The 13,804-nt window shown below is 48.7% G+C and overlaps 1 protein-coding gene across 3 annotated transcripts; it reads right to left on the bottom strand.

The window, feature by feature from the left end:
* Window positions 1-980: 980 nt before the first annotated feature.
* MGST3 (microsomal glutathione S-transferase 3) lies at window positions 981-13,473 on the bottom strand. 3 transcript variants are annotated; one of them, XM_083744051.1, is made up of 6 exons: window positions 13,355-13,473; window positions 9,596-9,719; window positions 7,090-7,163; window positions 5,599-5,656; window positions 3,379-3,451; window positions 981-1,190 (listed from the first exon to the last, which is right to left on the bottom strand). In XM_083744051.1, exons 2-6 carry the CDS (start codon window positions 9,710-9,712, stop codon window positions 1,081-1,083), a joined length of 432 nt encoding a protein of 143 aa, XP_083600177.1. In that variant the 5' UTR covers window positions 9,713-9,719; window positions 13,355-13,473; the 3' UTR covers window positions 981-1,080. The 3 variants fall into 3 exon arrangements, with proteins under 3 accessions (XP_083600177.1, XP_083600175.1, XP_083600176.1); XM_083744049.1 differs by having other exon boundaries at window positions 13,349-13,452; XM_083744050.1 differs by having other exon boundaries at window positions 13,352-13,431.
* Between the last annotated feature and the right edge of the window lie 331 nt (window positions 13,474-13,804).

The raw sequence follows: 13,804 nt of genomic DNA, 5'->3' as shown, positions 1-13,804 counted from the left end.
GGCCCGCTTTCGGGAGGGAAGGGCTCCTCACAGGGACACTGGAAGCAGTCTCCAGCCCTCTGTCCCCCGTCTCATGCCAGCAGCGGGCAAAAATGAACTGGCAGTGCGTGAGCCATCTTTTCCAAGTGGCATCCTGCATTTTGGCTTGGCAGGGCAGACATGGACAGAGTCTGCTGTCCACCGATACATGTCTGAAGAACAGCAACCATGTTTATCGCTCTCCAAGATTCGTCATAAAATTTCAAGTTGGATTATGCTGTGTGAGAGCAGCTATGGGGAAACTCAGGTAGGCAGATGCCACGGCAGTACCTAAAACTATGGCCCAGGCAACGTACGTCCGAGAACCAGTTGGCGGGAGAGCGCTGACCCAGTCATGGGCTCCGTGTGGGCTTTTCAGAGGCATCAGGTGGGCCACTCTGAGAACAGAATTGCTGGACTAGATCTGCTCGTCTTATGTTCTTAAGCATACAATTCCACAGGGCATGGTCACCCTGGCAGGTCTTCCACACCCCTCTGCCAAGCACCACAAACTCGAGAGGTCCGGAGGGTGGCAGCAGAAAAACGGGGCCTGCTCTGCAGTGGCTCCCTGTCTGTGGAATGCTCTCCCCAGGGAAGCTCGCCTGGCGCCTTCATTATACACCTTTAGGTGCCAGGCAAAAACAGTCCTTTTTAACCAGGCCTTTGGTTGACCTGATCCTATGCCCTTTTAAAATGTGGGTCGGTTTTTTGGGAGGGTGTTATTGGGTTATTGTTTTTATTTTGAATTTATATATTGTGATCTTATCTGTGAACCGCCCTGAGAACTCTGGGTATAGGGCAGTATATTAATTCAATAAATAATAATAATTAAAAAAGAACCACAGTTTTTACCATGTGCTGCCTGTGAAGGGCTAGATCTCTTGGCCACAGGACAGTGTCTGGTGTGGAGAGGAATAAGGCTTATAAACAGATCATACCAAGAACGAAGGGAAAAAGAGCAGTTATGGTTAATGTTGGCTTTTATTTGATTTTTTTATAATTAAAATATAATTGCATTATTGAAAGATTTAAAGGCTTCCCAGGAAGCCATAGAGGTGTCATCTAGTGATCGCACACCCAGCCAAGATGCACCAAAGCAGAGTAAACAGTGGTCCCTGCCAATCCGAGAAGCGCCAAAGAGCCGAGGACTCCTCGGTTTCGTTTCTTGGGATCTGTAAGGAAAAGGTGAGGTTCACACGACTCACTCTCGGTATGGGAAGCAAGGTGAGCAGCTGATATCCCAGCTTCACTTGTTGCAAGAAGCCTGTCTTTTCAGCTACCCAGCCAGAGTGCCAAAACTTTCAAAGCGTGCAGGATGGAGAAAGGGCATTTGGCGTGCACAGTATACAGTCATACCTCAGGTTACAGCCACTTCAGATTGGGTTTTTGCGGGTTGCGGACTGCCGAAACCCAGAAGTACTGGAACGGATTACTTCCGGGTTTTGCTGGTCAAGCATGTGCAGAGGTGCTAAATCGCACTTTGTGCATGCGCAGAAGCACCAAATCGCAACCCATGCATTCGCAGACGCAAGTTGTGAATGCTGCGGGTTGCGAACGTGCATCCTGCACGGATCACGTTCGCAACCCGAGCGTCCACTGTACTGCAATCTACCTAGGATAAACTTCTCAGTGGTTGTTTTGTACAGGCAAACTTTGCACAGGTAAACTTTTGTACAGGCAAACAGGCACAGGCAAACTTGGCCCGCCAGATGTTCTGGGACTACAACTCCCATCATCCCTACCCAACAGGACCAGTGGTCAGGGATGATGGGAATTGTAGTCTCAAAGCATTTGGAGGGCCGAGTTTGCCTATGCCTGCTCTAAAACATGAGGTTTTAATTTTTTACCGTCCCCTTCAAGATATCCTATCAAAGGCAATACACAGGCTTCAATACAAAAAGAGGCTTTGGCGGCCAAATATCAGCAGGACACACGTTCATGAACTACTATTTCTGCTTTCCTAGACTGCTCCTTCTCACACCTTCCAGAGAGGACCTCCATGCACATTGCCCAGGCTTGCACCCCAGAGAGGTCACTTTGGTACTGCTAACGCAGGAAAAACAATGCAGGAGGCAGCAGTTACGAGTTACCAGTTTCTGCAGCCACAGCAGGCACTGTGATTCTCCAGCTGTTTGAATTCACCCTGGAAGGTGCACTCCACTGTCTCTCAAGACAGATGGATGACAAGAACAACAATGTACCGCATTTTTTGCTCTATAAGACGCACCAGACCACAAGACGCACCTAGTTTTTGGAGGAAGAAAACAAGGAAAAAAATATTCTAAAAGCTGCAATCCTTCTTGCTGTTCTGGCTTCTGGGATAGCCGCGCAGCCTGCATTCGCTCCATAAGACACACACACATTTCCCCTTACTTTTTAGGAGGGAAAAAGTGCATCTTTATAGAGCAAAAAATACGGTATTTGTAAAATATTGCTGCACACTGCCTTGATGTTATGCATGAGATGGTGGTCTATAAGCATTTTGCAAATAAATAAATTTGATAACAAAAACCAGCAGCCTTGCTGATTCTAAGCGGGGAGAAGTCTGGTAGTTTTGAGATTTCGGGGTGTGTTTGGGGGGGGGGATGCGTGTGTGCGCAACCTTGAGATCCCCTGTGTACATCATCTAGCGTTCCATATGTGAATATATTTATTTTATTTATTTCCCAAAATTTATATTCTGCTTGATTGTAAAACAACCACCACCACCACCCCAAAGCAGTTTGCAAAAAAAAAAAAAAAGCAATGAAATTATCAGCGTGCTTCTCTACTCTTGAGTCAACACTTCAGTATGTGCTCCAGAGAATATATAGGGCTTTCTCTTTTTCTGGCAAAGAAGGATGGAGTTAAGGCATTGCATAAGCAGGGGTCAGCAAACTTTTCCAGCAGGGGGCCAGTCCACTGTCCCTGAGACCTTGGGGGGGGGGGTCCGGACTATATTTTGGAAAGAAAAAAAAATGAACAAATTCCTATGCCCCACAAATAACCCAGAGATGCATTTTAAATAAAAGGGCACATTCTACTCACGTAAAAACACGCTGATTCACGGACAGTCTGCAGGCTGGATTTGGAAGGCGATTGGGCCGGATCCGGCCCCTGGGCCTTAGTTTGCCTACCCATGGCATAATGGGATAAAATCCCACTATTTTCATTCGAAACATAGCTTCCCTTATGGGGGCGGGAAGCATAAGATAGACCGTTCCTCTTGATTACCAACTGTTTGCTCTGGTTTCCAAGCTCTTGCATGCTGCATGGAAGAGTTTGGCAACAGATCCAATTGGGAATCCAAGGAAAACTGTCCAATCGGAGCAGCTCTGCAGGCGCCGAATGGACTGCGTTTAACCAGCCCCATAAACCCACCTCCTGTGTAGTAGCCATAAGCATAAAGCAGTCTTCCGATGATCCAAGATGCACCGAGTCCTGTAGCGACCCGCTGGGAGGGAAAAGCATAAATAGTCACTGCTCACTGAGAGAACTGGTACTGATATGAATGTGCAACAGGGAAGAGGACATCAGCTTCCATTTTGTCCCCAGTTTGGTTTTAACATCTATATGACTTTTAGAAGACATCTGAAGGCAGCCCTGTTTAGGGAAACTTTTAATGTTTGATACATTACTGTATTTTAATATTTTGTTGGAAGCCGCCCAGAGTGCCTGGGGAAACCCAGCCAGATGGGCGGGGTATTAATAATAATAATAATATTATTATTAAACAGGCTTTGGAGGGAGTGGTCATCAGTATGACAACACTGAGAGCTGTTCTGACAGTGGAATGGACTCCCCTCAGATGGCTGTGGATTCTCCTTCCTTGGAGGTATTTAAGCGGAGGCTGGACGGCCATCTGTCATGGATGCTTTAGTTGAGATCCCTGCATTGCAAGGGGTTGGACTGGATGACCCTTGGGGTCCCTTGCAACAATTCTATGGCAACGTTTGAATCAGGAGCAGCTGCCTGGACACAGTGGAGTGCAGAATGGGAACCAATAAGCTGCGTTTCACTCCTGAGAAGGCAGAGACCCAGTTAAGCGGTGGTTCCCGTGTCCAGGAAATTGGTCAACTGCCTTTTCTGGACTTGATTACACTCTCCTGTAAAGGAGTTTTGGGGTCCTCCTTGGATTTGATATTCCGCTTTATCACTACCCTAAGGAGTCTCAAGGTGGCTAACAGTCTCCTTTCCCTTCCTCCCCCACAACAAACACTCTGTGAGGTGAGTGGGGCTGAGAGACTTCAGAGAAGTGTGACTAGCCCAAGGTCACCCAGCAGCTGCATGTGGAGGAGCGGGGAATCAAACCCAGTTCACCAGATTCTGATCCTGAAAGACCTAGCTCCCAGTACGTTTCCGAGCACAAATCAAAGCGTTGGTGCTGATCTTTAAAGCCCTAAATGGCCTCGGCCCAGTATACCTGAAGGAGCGTCTCCCGCCCCCCCCCCCCCATCATTCTGCCTGGACACTGAGGTCCAGCTCCGAGGGCCTTCTGGCGGTTCCCTCCCTGCAAGAAGTGAGGTTACAAGGAACCAGGCAGAGGGCCTTCTCGGTAGTGGCGCCCACCCTGTGGAACGCCCTCTCATCAGATGTCAAGGAAATAAACAACTACCTTACTTTTAGAAGATGTCTGAAGGCAGCCCTGTTTAGGGAAGTTTTTAATGTTTGATGTTTTATCACTTGTTATTATTACTATTAATTTTTTATTATTACTATTAATACTCTGTTGGGAGTCACCCAGAGTGGCTGGGGAAACCCAGCCGGATGGGCAGGATATAAATAATAAATTCTTCTCCTTCTTCATTTCCTGAATTCAGCAGCTGTTTCTGTAAGATTCTAACATTGGAACAGCGTAACAATTGATACCTGCATTCTGTAGGATCCCCCCCCCCAAAGGAATGGAGGAAACGAAAAAACTAAGGTGGTTCTGAAGACTGGCAGAAGGCCGGGAAGGGGGGGGGGTCCTGTCTCAGAGAACAGCAGTTATGGAGAAGAGAACGGCAGATGAACAGACAAGGAGACATTCAGTAAGATATGTTTTCCTCTTGTAAAGACTGCCCTTTGTTCTTACTTTGAGATTCAAAGTAGAATTTGTCCCCTCGAGGCATACCAGATTTGAAGAAGAAGAGTTTGGATTTGATATCCTGCTTTATCACTACTCTAAGGAGTCTCAAAGCAGCTAACAATCTCCTTTTTCCTCCCTCCCCCACAACAAACATTCTGTGAGGTGAGTGAGGCAGAGAGATAATAATATAATAATAATTTATTCTTTATACCCCACCCATCTGGCTGGGTTCCAACAGAAGACTAAAATACAATAACCTATTAAACATTAAAATCTTCAGAGAGAAGTGTGACTAGCCCAAGGTAACCCGGCAGTTGCATGTGGAGGAGCGGGGAATCGAACCCGGTTCACCAGATTACAAGTCCACTGCTCTTAACCACCACACCACACTGTGTGGGTGTTCCTGAGCTCTTCTCCAGAGAAACTATAGCATGGAATCAAGTACTTTGGGCTTCGCAGTCACTCTCGGGCTTTGCTCCCACTGAGCAGGCTGGGGAAAAACAAACCCCCAAGTCTCTCATCTTGGTACTTACCGGGAAGTAGACTCCGCTCACTCCAAGAAAGAATAAGAAGGAGGAATACACTTCTAACCTGCAAGGACAGAGACAGGTGTGTGCGTTGTGGCTTTGTTTCTGTTTTTAAATGGCCTGGAATGAGCTCCCTCATTCTTACCAGTTGGTGTCAGAGACCAGGACATCATTCTCACAAGAGAATGCAAGGAAGAAGGCAGCAGATTTCACAGCTGTCCCTGAATAATTTGCACGCTTGCAATGATTCCTTCCTGTTACGGGAAAGTCGGGCCTCTGCAGCTCTGTCAGGGCACCATGGAGTGTATCCCTTATTGCACAGTATATCCCTTATTGCATCTTCCCCATTTCAACCTCTGGGATGTGCACACATGAATTACTGTATTTTTCGCTCCATAAGACACACTTTTTTCCTCCTAAAAAGTAAGGGGAAATGATGGTGCGTCTTATGGAGTGAATGCATGGTACCTGGAGCCAAATTGCCCAGGGGCGAAAAGCAGATCATGCTTCTTCTTTTTTTTAGAAAGAGGGAAGGGGGTGTTGAAATAAAGCCGCTGAGCAGCAAGTGATCGGGAGGGGAGATAAGGGACTCTAGCGATAAAGGAGGCTGCCACAGCATAAACCACAAAAATTATACATCCACTGTTTCATTCAGAGTATTATTTTTCTTCTTTTCCTCCTCTAAAAACTAGGTGTGTCTTATGGTCAGGTGCGTCTTATGGAGCGAAAAATACAGTAAGAGGAGGTTCAGAGCAGAATATCAAGGACTGGTATATAAAGGGGAGGAGATGAAGGCCAAGGCAGGTACACAGTTGATGTGCAAAGGTCCAAAGACAGGGACTCCCAACATATATTGATGTAGGAATCGCATGCTCTCTCTCGGCAGGAAAGGTCAGCAAAATTTCGCTTCCACAAGCTGGAAATTTCCCCGGGATTCCGTAACCCACCTTCCTGGCTGTTGCATGAGCTCTGTGCTCCAGCAATGCAGACTTCTGAACAACCTGCCTCCGACAAGCCTTTTGCTGACAAGCCACTGGCCGTAGCAAGACACTCGACAGTCAAAAGGCAATCTCAAGGGCTGACACACAGAAGAGGGAACAGGCTTGTTTTCTCCTGCTCTGGAGGGCAGGACTCGAACCCAGGGCTTCAGGTTACAAGAAAGGAGATTCCAGCTAAACACCAGGAAGAAGTATCTGATGGTACGGGCCATTCGACTCCCTAGGAACACGGTGGACTCTCCTTCCTTGGAGGTTTTTAAGCAGAGGCTGGATGGCCATCTCTCAGGGATGCTTTTGCTGAGATTCCTGCATTGCAGGGGGCCAGACAGGCGTTTCGAATATGGATTTCCTCAAGTGTTTTTTATCACAGCTGCTACAGGCAGCACGGCAGGGACTGCTGAACTGAGAATGGTTTCCCAAAACAGCAGCAGCTGCACCAGTCGAGGCATTAAACACTTAAGAAACCAAAATTAAACTCCTCGTGCCGAGGGCTACTCACGTGTTCTGGTGTGCCCTCTGGATACAGTTGAAGAGATGTCCATTTTCAGGGTCTGTGCTGTACATGTTTGGGTACTTTTGAGGAAGGTTAGTGGGGGAAGGGGGAGAGAGAGAGAGAGAGAGAGAGAGAGAGAGAGAGAGAGAGTAAATGTCCACACCTCATCAACTGTGGAGTTGGAGGAGAAAAGTAGTGTTGTTGTTGTAATTTATATACCGCCCTATACCCGGGGGTCTCAGGGCGGTTCACAGAATAAAATCAAAATATAAAACCACAAAATACATAATAAAAATAAAAACAACAACCCAATAGCCCCCCACAAAAAAGCAACCCACATTTTAAAAGGGCATAGGATGTCAATCAGGTTGACCAAAGACCTGGTTAAAAAGGAATGTTTGTGCCTGGTGCCTAAAGGTGTATAATGAAGGTGTCAGGTGAACTTCCCTGGGGAGAGCATTTCACAGACGGGGAGCCACTGCTGAGAAGGCCCTGTTCTCGTGTTGCCACCCTCTGGACCTCTCCAAGAGGAGGCACACGAAGGAGGGCCTCAGAAGATGATCTCAGGGTCCGGGTAGGTTCATATGGAAAGAGGCAGTCCTTGAGGTATTGCGGTCCTGAGCCATTTACGTTTTCCACGTGCTACCTAGTGATCAATGTGTTACTCTATTCCCATACCCAATGGGCACACACAGAATGGAGCCATGGTAGCAACTGACTGATTGGGCTTCTGTTTTGCACTTTGCCGGAAACACATTCATAGACATACCATGTCAGGTGGGTGAATTAAAACTTTGTGTCTGTACGAGACTTTCCTGCTATTTCCTTCCATCTTTCCCTTGCCTTCTGCTACAAGTCTTCCCACCATGGCAGCAGAGGAAGAAACTCTCTTTTTCCCCAGACCCAGAAGCAGCCATGGCATCTCAAGCAAAAGTCAACAAAAGGTTCAGCAAACAGTAGCAGGTGAGACAAGCCAGGTGATCCGCCACAAGGGGGAATAAGAGCCCAAACACAACAGCAGCAACCCTCCCCTCCCAAGTTGCTTCTTCTCCCTTTATGTTTGCCTGCAAAGTGCATTTCAAAGGCTCTTTGCAGGAGTTAACTAACACAGAAGTGAGAGTGTCAAGGAAGAGGAGGGGTAGGGACACGGCTTGCCAGTCTTGTGGCTGAAGTCCCCCACCCATCCCTGAGCCACGAGAAACCATTCACAAAGCCCGGCTCCAGTTGTTTTTAGAGGGGCTTATGACTCACCAACGCAGAGCAGAGCAGACACACCCTCTGGCCTCCTTCCCAACCAAAGCCTTCCAGGAAGAGGAGAGGAAGTTTTTTCTGTGCACAAATTGGAGCGGAGGGTCTCTAACAAGACTCCTCTGTTTTGGAGACCCCTGCAAAATGGCTCATCTTCTCCCCAAGCGATGCTAGCAGCTGAGAATCACACTAGCAAGAGCGGCGATACTGCACGTTCCCCCTGCGGCAGCTTTCAGACTAGAAACATTTGTGCAGCGCTGCCAGCTGTGGGCGTTTGCAAAAGCCAACTCCCAAATTCCTTGCCCAAGTCCTCACAGATTGAAAAACCAGAGTGAGTTGGGAGCTATGATGTGAAGATCAAATCTATTGTCAAGGATGCCCTGAGCCACCTTTAATAATAATAATAATAATAATAATAATAATAATAATAATTTTTTTTTATACCCCGCCCTCCCTAGCCAAGGCTGGGCTCAGGGCGGCTAACAACCAATAATAAAAACAAGTCGAATGAATACAATTTAAAAACAAAATTCCCGCATCACAGGAGAAAGGAAAAGAAAAAAAGAAAGAGGGGGAGGGAATCAAATTGGCTCCAAGCCAAAGGCCAGGCAGAACAACTCTGTCTTACAGGCCCTGTGGAAAGAAGAAATCAGATCCTGCAGGGCCCTGGTCTCATGAGGCAGAGCGTTCCACCAGGCTGGAGCCAGTGTTGAAAAGGCCCTGGCTCTGGTTGAGGCTAATCTGACTTCCTTAGGTCCCAGGACCTCTAGGGTGTCACTATTCATGGACCTTGAGGCTCTCCGTGGGGGATTTAAGGCCTGCCTACATAATGCGTGCAAACACCAGAACTGGAACAGATTCAAGGTCTATCTAGGCCGTTTCCACCAACGGCCATCCAAGTGCTATTTGGGCGTTTGCAAGCAGGACATGAAGGGAGGAGCCATCTCAGCGGTACACTGCCTTTGACTATGGCGGTTCCACTGAGGCAGCATGTCACCTGGCAGAAAGTAGCAATAGCTGCCTGCATTGTTCCATTTCCACATGGCTTACTCAAGAGCGCACCAAAGGAAAGGGAGGGAACCCACCCACTTTCCAGCCAGCAAAGGGGGGAAATCCCATGCCACTGGCCATGAGGTCTGAAAAAACATGGTTCTTTGAAAAAAGGAAGAACAGACCCCACAGGAAATAAGCAGAATGATCAGATTATATTGGATAAGCTGTGTCTTTACTCTTGTCTTCCCAGAGTCGTGATGCAGCAACTCACCTGAACATTGTATTTCTTGCGGGCTTTCCCCACATTGATGGCAAGGTGTGTTACCAAGATGAAACTGGCAGCACCGGTGAGAATCACATAGCCGTATTCCTTCGAGAGAACCACCATCTTGGCACTGAGGAGAGGACGAAAGGGGAAGGTTAGTTCAAGCCCAAGAATCAGAATTGCTCCCCGCTCCCCAAGAGACACAGAGTGGGCAAGCACCCATCACTCTGGTAGCAAGAGACAGACAACAGGTCACAGCAAGAAGCCTCCTGGCCCTGAGCACAATAGGAAAGGGATCCGTGAGAAATACCAAGGGTGCAGAGCAACAACACAGCAGAAGCCGGCTTCCAGTTCCATTGCTACCCTAACTCCAAGTAGAGAAAAGATGCCAAAAGCCCTTGATATATCGGCACTGGGTGTAAGGGGTCAGAAGAACATACTGAAATGTACAGTGGTACCTCGGGTTACATATGCTTCAGGTTAGATGCTTCAAGTTACAGACTCCGCTAACCCAGAAATAGTACCTCGGGTTAAGAACTTTGCTTCAGGATGAGAACAGAAATCGTGCTCCGGCGGCACAGCAGCAGCGGGAGGCCCCATTAGCTAAAGTGGTGCTTCAGGTTAAGAACAGTTTCAGGTTAAGAACGGACCTCTGGAATGAATTAAGTTTCCTGCTTGGCAGGGGGTTGGACTCGATGGCCCTTGTGGTCTCTTCCAACTCTATGATTCTATGATTCTAAGTTCTTAACCCGAGGTACCACTGTATTGTAAACAGAACTATCTGTGCCTTTAATTAACTTCTACTCAACCTGCATTTCTGCTGCCTTCCTCCCGAATTCGCTGACCTCCAGTCTTAATTTCAGAACCGGGGTGAGTTGCAACCACCAAAGGGGTTAAGGGACGGAGTGGGGTTAAGGGACGAGCCTTGCTGATATTCTGGAGAGTGGGAGCACAGTCTGCATTGCAGCCCACATTCTCTGTTTCCTCCTCAATTAAAATGCACAAAGTTTTGGTGCAGATCAGCTGCATGTTCCTCCCAGGACATATTCTGCTCTTTCGCTCTCCCTACACAGCTTGACTTCCATGTTTGCTGGGAAGTAAGACCTGCAAAATTCAGTGGAATTTTCCCTCAGTAAGTAACTACAGTGGTACCTCTGGTTACGTACTTAATTCGTTCTAGAGGTCTGTTCTTAACCTGAAACTGTTCTTAACCTGAAGCACCACTTTAGCTAATGGGACCTCCCGCTGCCACTGCTGCACGATTTCTGTTCTTACCCTGAAGCAAAGTTCTTAACCCAAGGTAATATTTCTGGCTTAGTAGAGTCTGTAACCTGAAGCGTATGTAACCCGAGGTACCACTGTGTAGAGTTGTAGCCCCAGGCAGTTCACTTCATTTTGGGCAATGGCCTATACCTATTTCTTTATCCCCTTTTTCTTGTAGTAATTTCAGTTCCTTCTTTCAGCTGTAAAATGGCAAATGTGGCTTATAGTTTAAGAATAATTAAAGCAACGCAACAAGCAATGCAAACATAATGAAACAGCAAGTAACAACAGGGCTTTTTCTGTGGTGGTGCCTCTGCCACTGAGCTCCTTCCCTCCTGAGATTTATCGATTCTGCTGTCGGCCATTTTTCTGACCCCCATGAAAAACATGTTTATTTCTCTACTATTATCGCTAGAGCCATCAACATTACTGTTGAGGAGTCAGAAATGAGAGCCAGCACTATTTTTCCAGAGGCCAACAATCTTATCTCTCCTCCATAAACAAGCCCCATGAGGGCAATGTCTGATTTTAGTGGCTGTTAATAAAATTAATGTGCCCCAAAATGCCCCTGACTCTAGATTATTGTGTCAATCTGCGCATGTTCAGATCAGACAGACAGCTGATGCCTTTGCAACAAGTCCTTGCAGGATCGAAGAATGAAGAGCTGCTGTTGAAGCACATCCATGCGCCAGGGTGCAAGCACTGTTTCAAACTACTGGCATGTTTCCCCCTGGCATTCTCTATCTCCAAATGCCTACATCAAACATGCCAGATACTCCACTCTGTCTTAACCAACCACCCCAGATCTCCGGGTATCTGCCAAACTTGCCTATGATGTTGAAATCAATACACTCAAGGGAGGCTTTTCGCAAGCAACACCCCCCTCCCACAATAGCAAAAATCCTAGGCTGAAAACCCCAGCGATGAACCCAGAGGAACCGCCTAAGCTTGAAGTACAGGAAAGGAGGAAGACAAAGATCAAAGGATGCCAGGAGGCAGCTATAAAGTGCTCTGGGGCACAGATTGGCTTTTTGCAGGATTTTCCCTCTACTATGTCTCAGTGACAAAGGAAATTGCACTTCGTGAGGCAGCCAAGTCTGGGCAAAGTTGAGGGCCCAGGGACTTGAAGGCCTGGTCTGGAAGAAAAAGCAACAGCGAGCGAGTTCACCTTGTGTAAAGTTGCCCCACCAAGAGGCGTTAAGGTGCAAAGTCCAAACACACAGGGGCGGCTTATCTGCAACCTGATGTCCTTTCACCCCAGCAAGTTAAACTGTAGAACTGCCGTGCCCACCTCCCTTGCAAGGCTCAGTCCTCCGGAGCAGGTGGCAGCCGGCGTGATTTGCCCCAGATATATCAGGTCATCCATTCTGAAGGAAATCAGCCCTGAGTGCTCACTGGAAGGACAGATCCTGAAGCTGAGGCTCCAATACTTTGGCCACCTCATGAGAAGAGAAGACTCCTGGAAAAGACCCTGATGTTGGGAAAGATGGAGGGCACAAGGAGAAGGGGACAACAGAGGACGAGATGGTTGGACAGTGTTCTCGAAGCTACCAGCATGAGTTTGACCAAACTGCGGGAGGCAGTGGAAGACAGGAGTGCCTTGCGTGCTCTGGTCCAGGGGGTCACAAAGAGGCGGACACGACTAAACAGCAGCAACAACAACATATCAGGTCAAGCCCACACTTCATTCCAGAGGTGTCCGTTTGCCACAAAGGGGAGAAAGCCCCTCCACTGAGTCAACTGCTTGTGTGAAAAGCCTAGCATGTGGTTTCGGAGAATGGGAACAGCACTAGGAAATCGCAAACCAGTTGCTTGGGGCAAAATTATGCGAGGGAACCGACTTGCCGCCAACGCACAACTCTAACAGCCCTTGCTCATTCCACAAGGCTGAAAGTCAAGACACACCCTGCTGAAGGACGCCCCCCCCCCCCACCCCCAGCCCGGGCAAGGGGCTGGCAGCATCCTGCCAGCCCTGGACAAAAGCCCCATCTTCTGGCATGTTGAGCTCAGTTGGTGAGAGCGTGGCGCTGAGAACGCCAAGGTTGCAGGTTCGATCCCCGCATGGGACAGCTGCATATTAATGCCATTGCAGGGGGGCTGGACTAGATGATGCCCAGGGCCCCCTTGCACCCCTATGATCTCTATGCTATTTGATCACAAGCCCTGCCGTTTTCACAGACGCGCTGTCAAGCCTCGCCACAATCTCAGCCCGAATGGCAGCGGCTTGCAGCCGGCAGGATTCGCACTCGAGATCCGGGAGCCGCCAGCAGCCGCTTCGCCGCCGCCGGGGTAGGGAGCCGCCCGCGAAGGGCAAAAGCGCCCCGGCGGACGGGGCGGGAGGAATTTGGCCCGCGAAGCCCGAGCTGAGCCAGGGGACACCGGGCCCCAAGAGCCGGGGAAAGGGCCGAGCAGGGCGCACGGCTGCGGGAAGCTCTGCCCGGCTCCGAAGACCCTCGTCCTCCCGTCCGCCCGCCCGCCCCGTCGACCCGGACTCACCACCACCGTCGCCGCTGCCGCCCAGCAAGTGCACGCCGAGAAACGCAGCGCCGCCCCGGGCCAAGAGCGAAGGGTTGCCCGGGAAGCCCGGCCCACGTCGGGGCGGATCCACCCGAGGGCGCGGCTGCTCCGAAACGCAGAGCGCGCAAGAGCGCCCTCTCCAATGGAGAAAGGAAAGTTTGAGTACATCTCTCTCTCTCTCTCTCTCTCTCTCTCTCTCTCTCTCTCTCTGTGTGTGTGTGAACATTAGCATTGCCTAGTTAGGTCTAGTTAGGCCTAGTATAAATAAAATTTAATAATGTTTTTTTAAAAAGCATTGCCTAGTTAGCCTTTTTAAAAAATAAATTATGCTTTCCAGGTTTATGTTGTAGTCGTTTAGTCGTGTCCGACTCTTTGTGACCCCATGGACCAGAGCACGCCAGGCACTCCTGTCTTCCACTGCCTCCCGCAGTTTGA

This window comes from Podarcis gaigeae, assembly GCF_964106915.1.
Source record: "Podarcis gaigeae genome assembly, chromosome: 6".
Lineage (NCBI taxonomy): Eukaryota > Metazoa > Chordata > Lepidosauria > Squamata > Lacertidae > Podarcis > Podarcis gaigeae.
The sequence above is the reverse complement of the archived record's forward strand: the minus strand, read 5'-3'. Positions and strand labels throughout refer to the sequence as shown.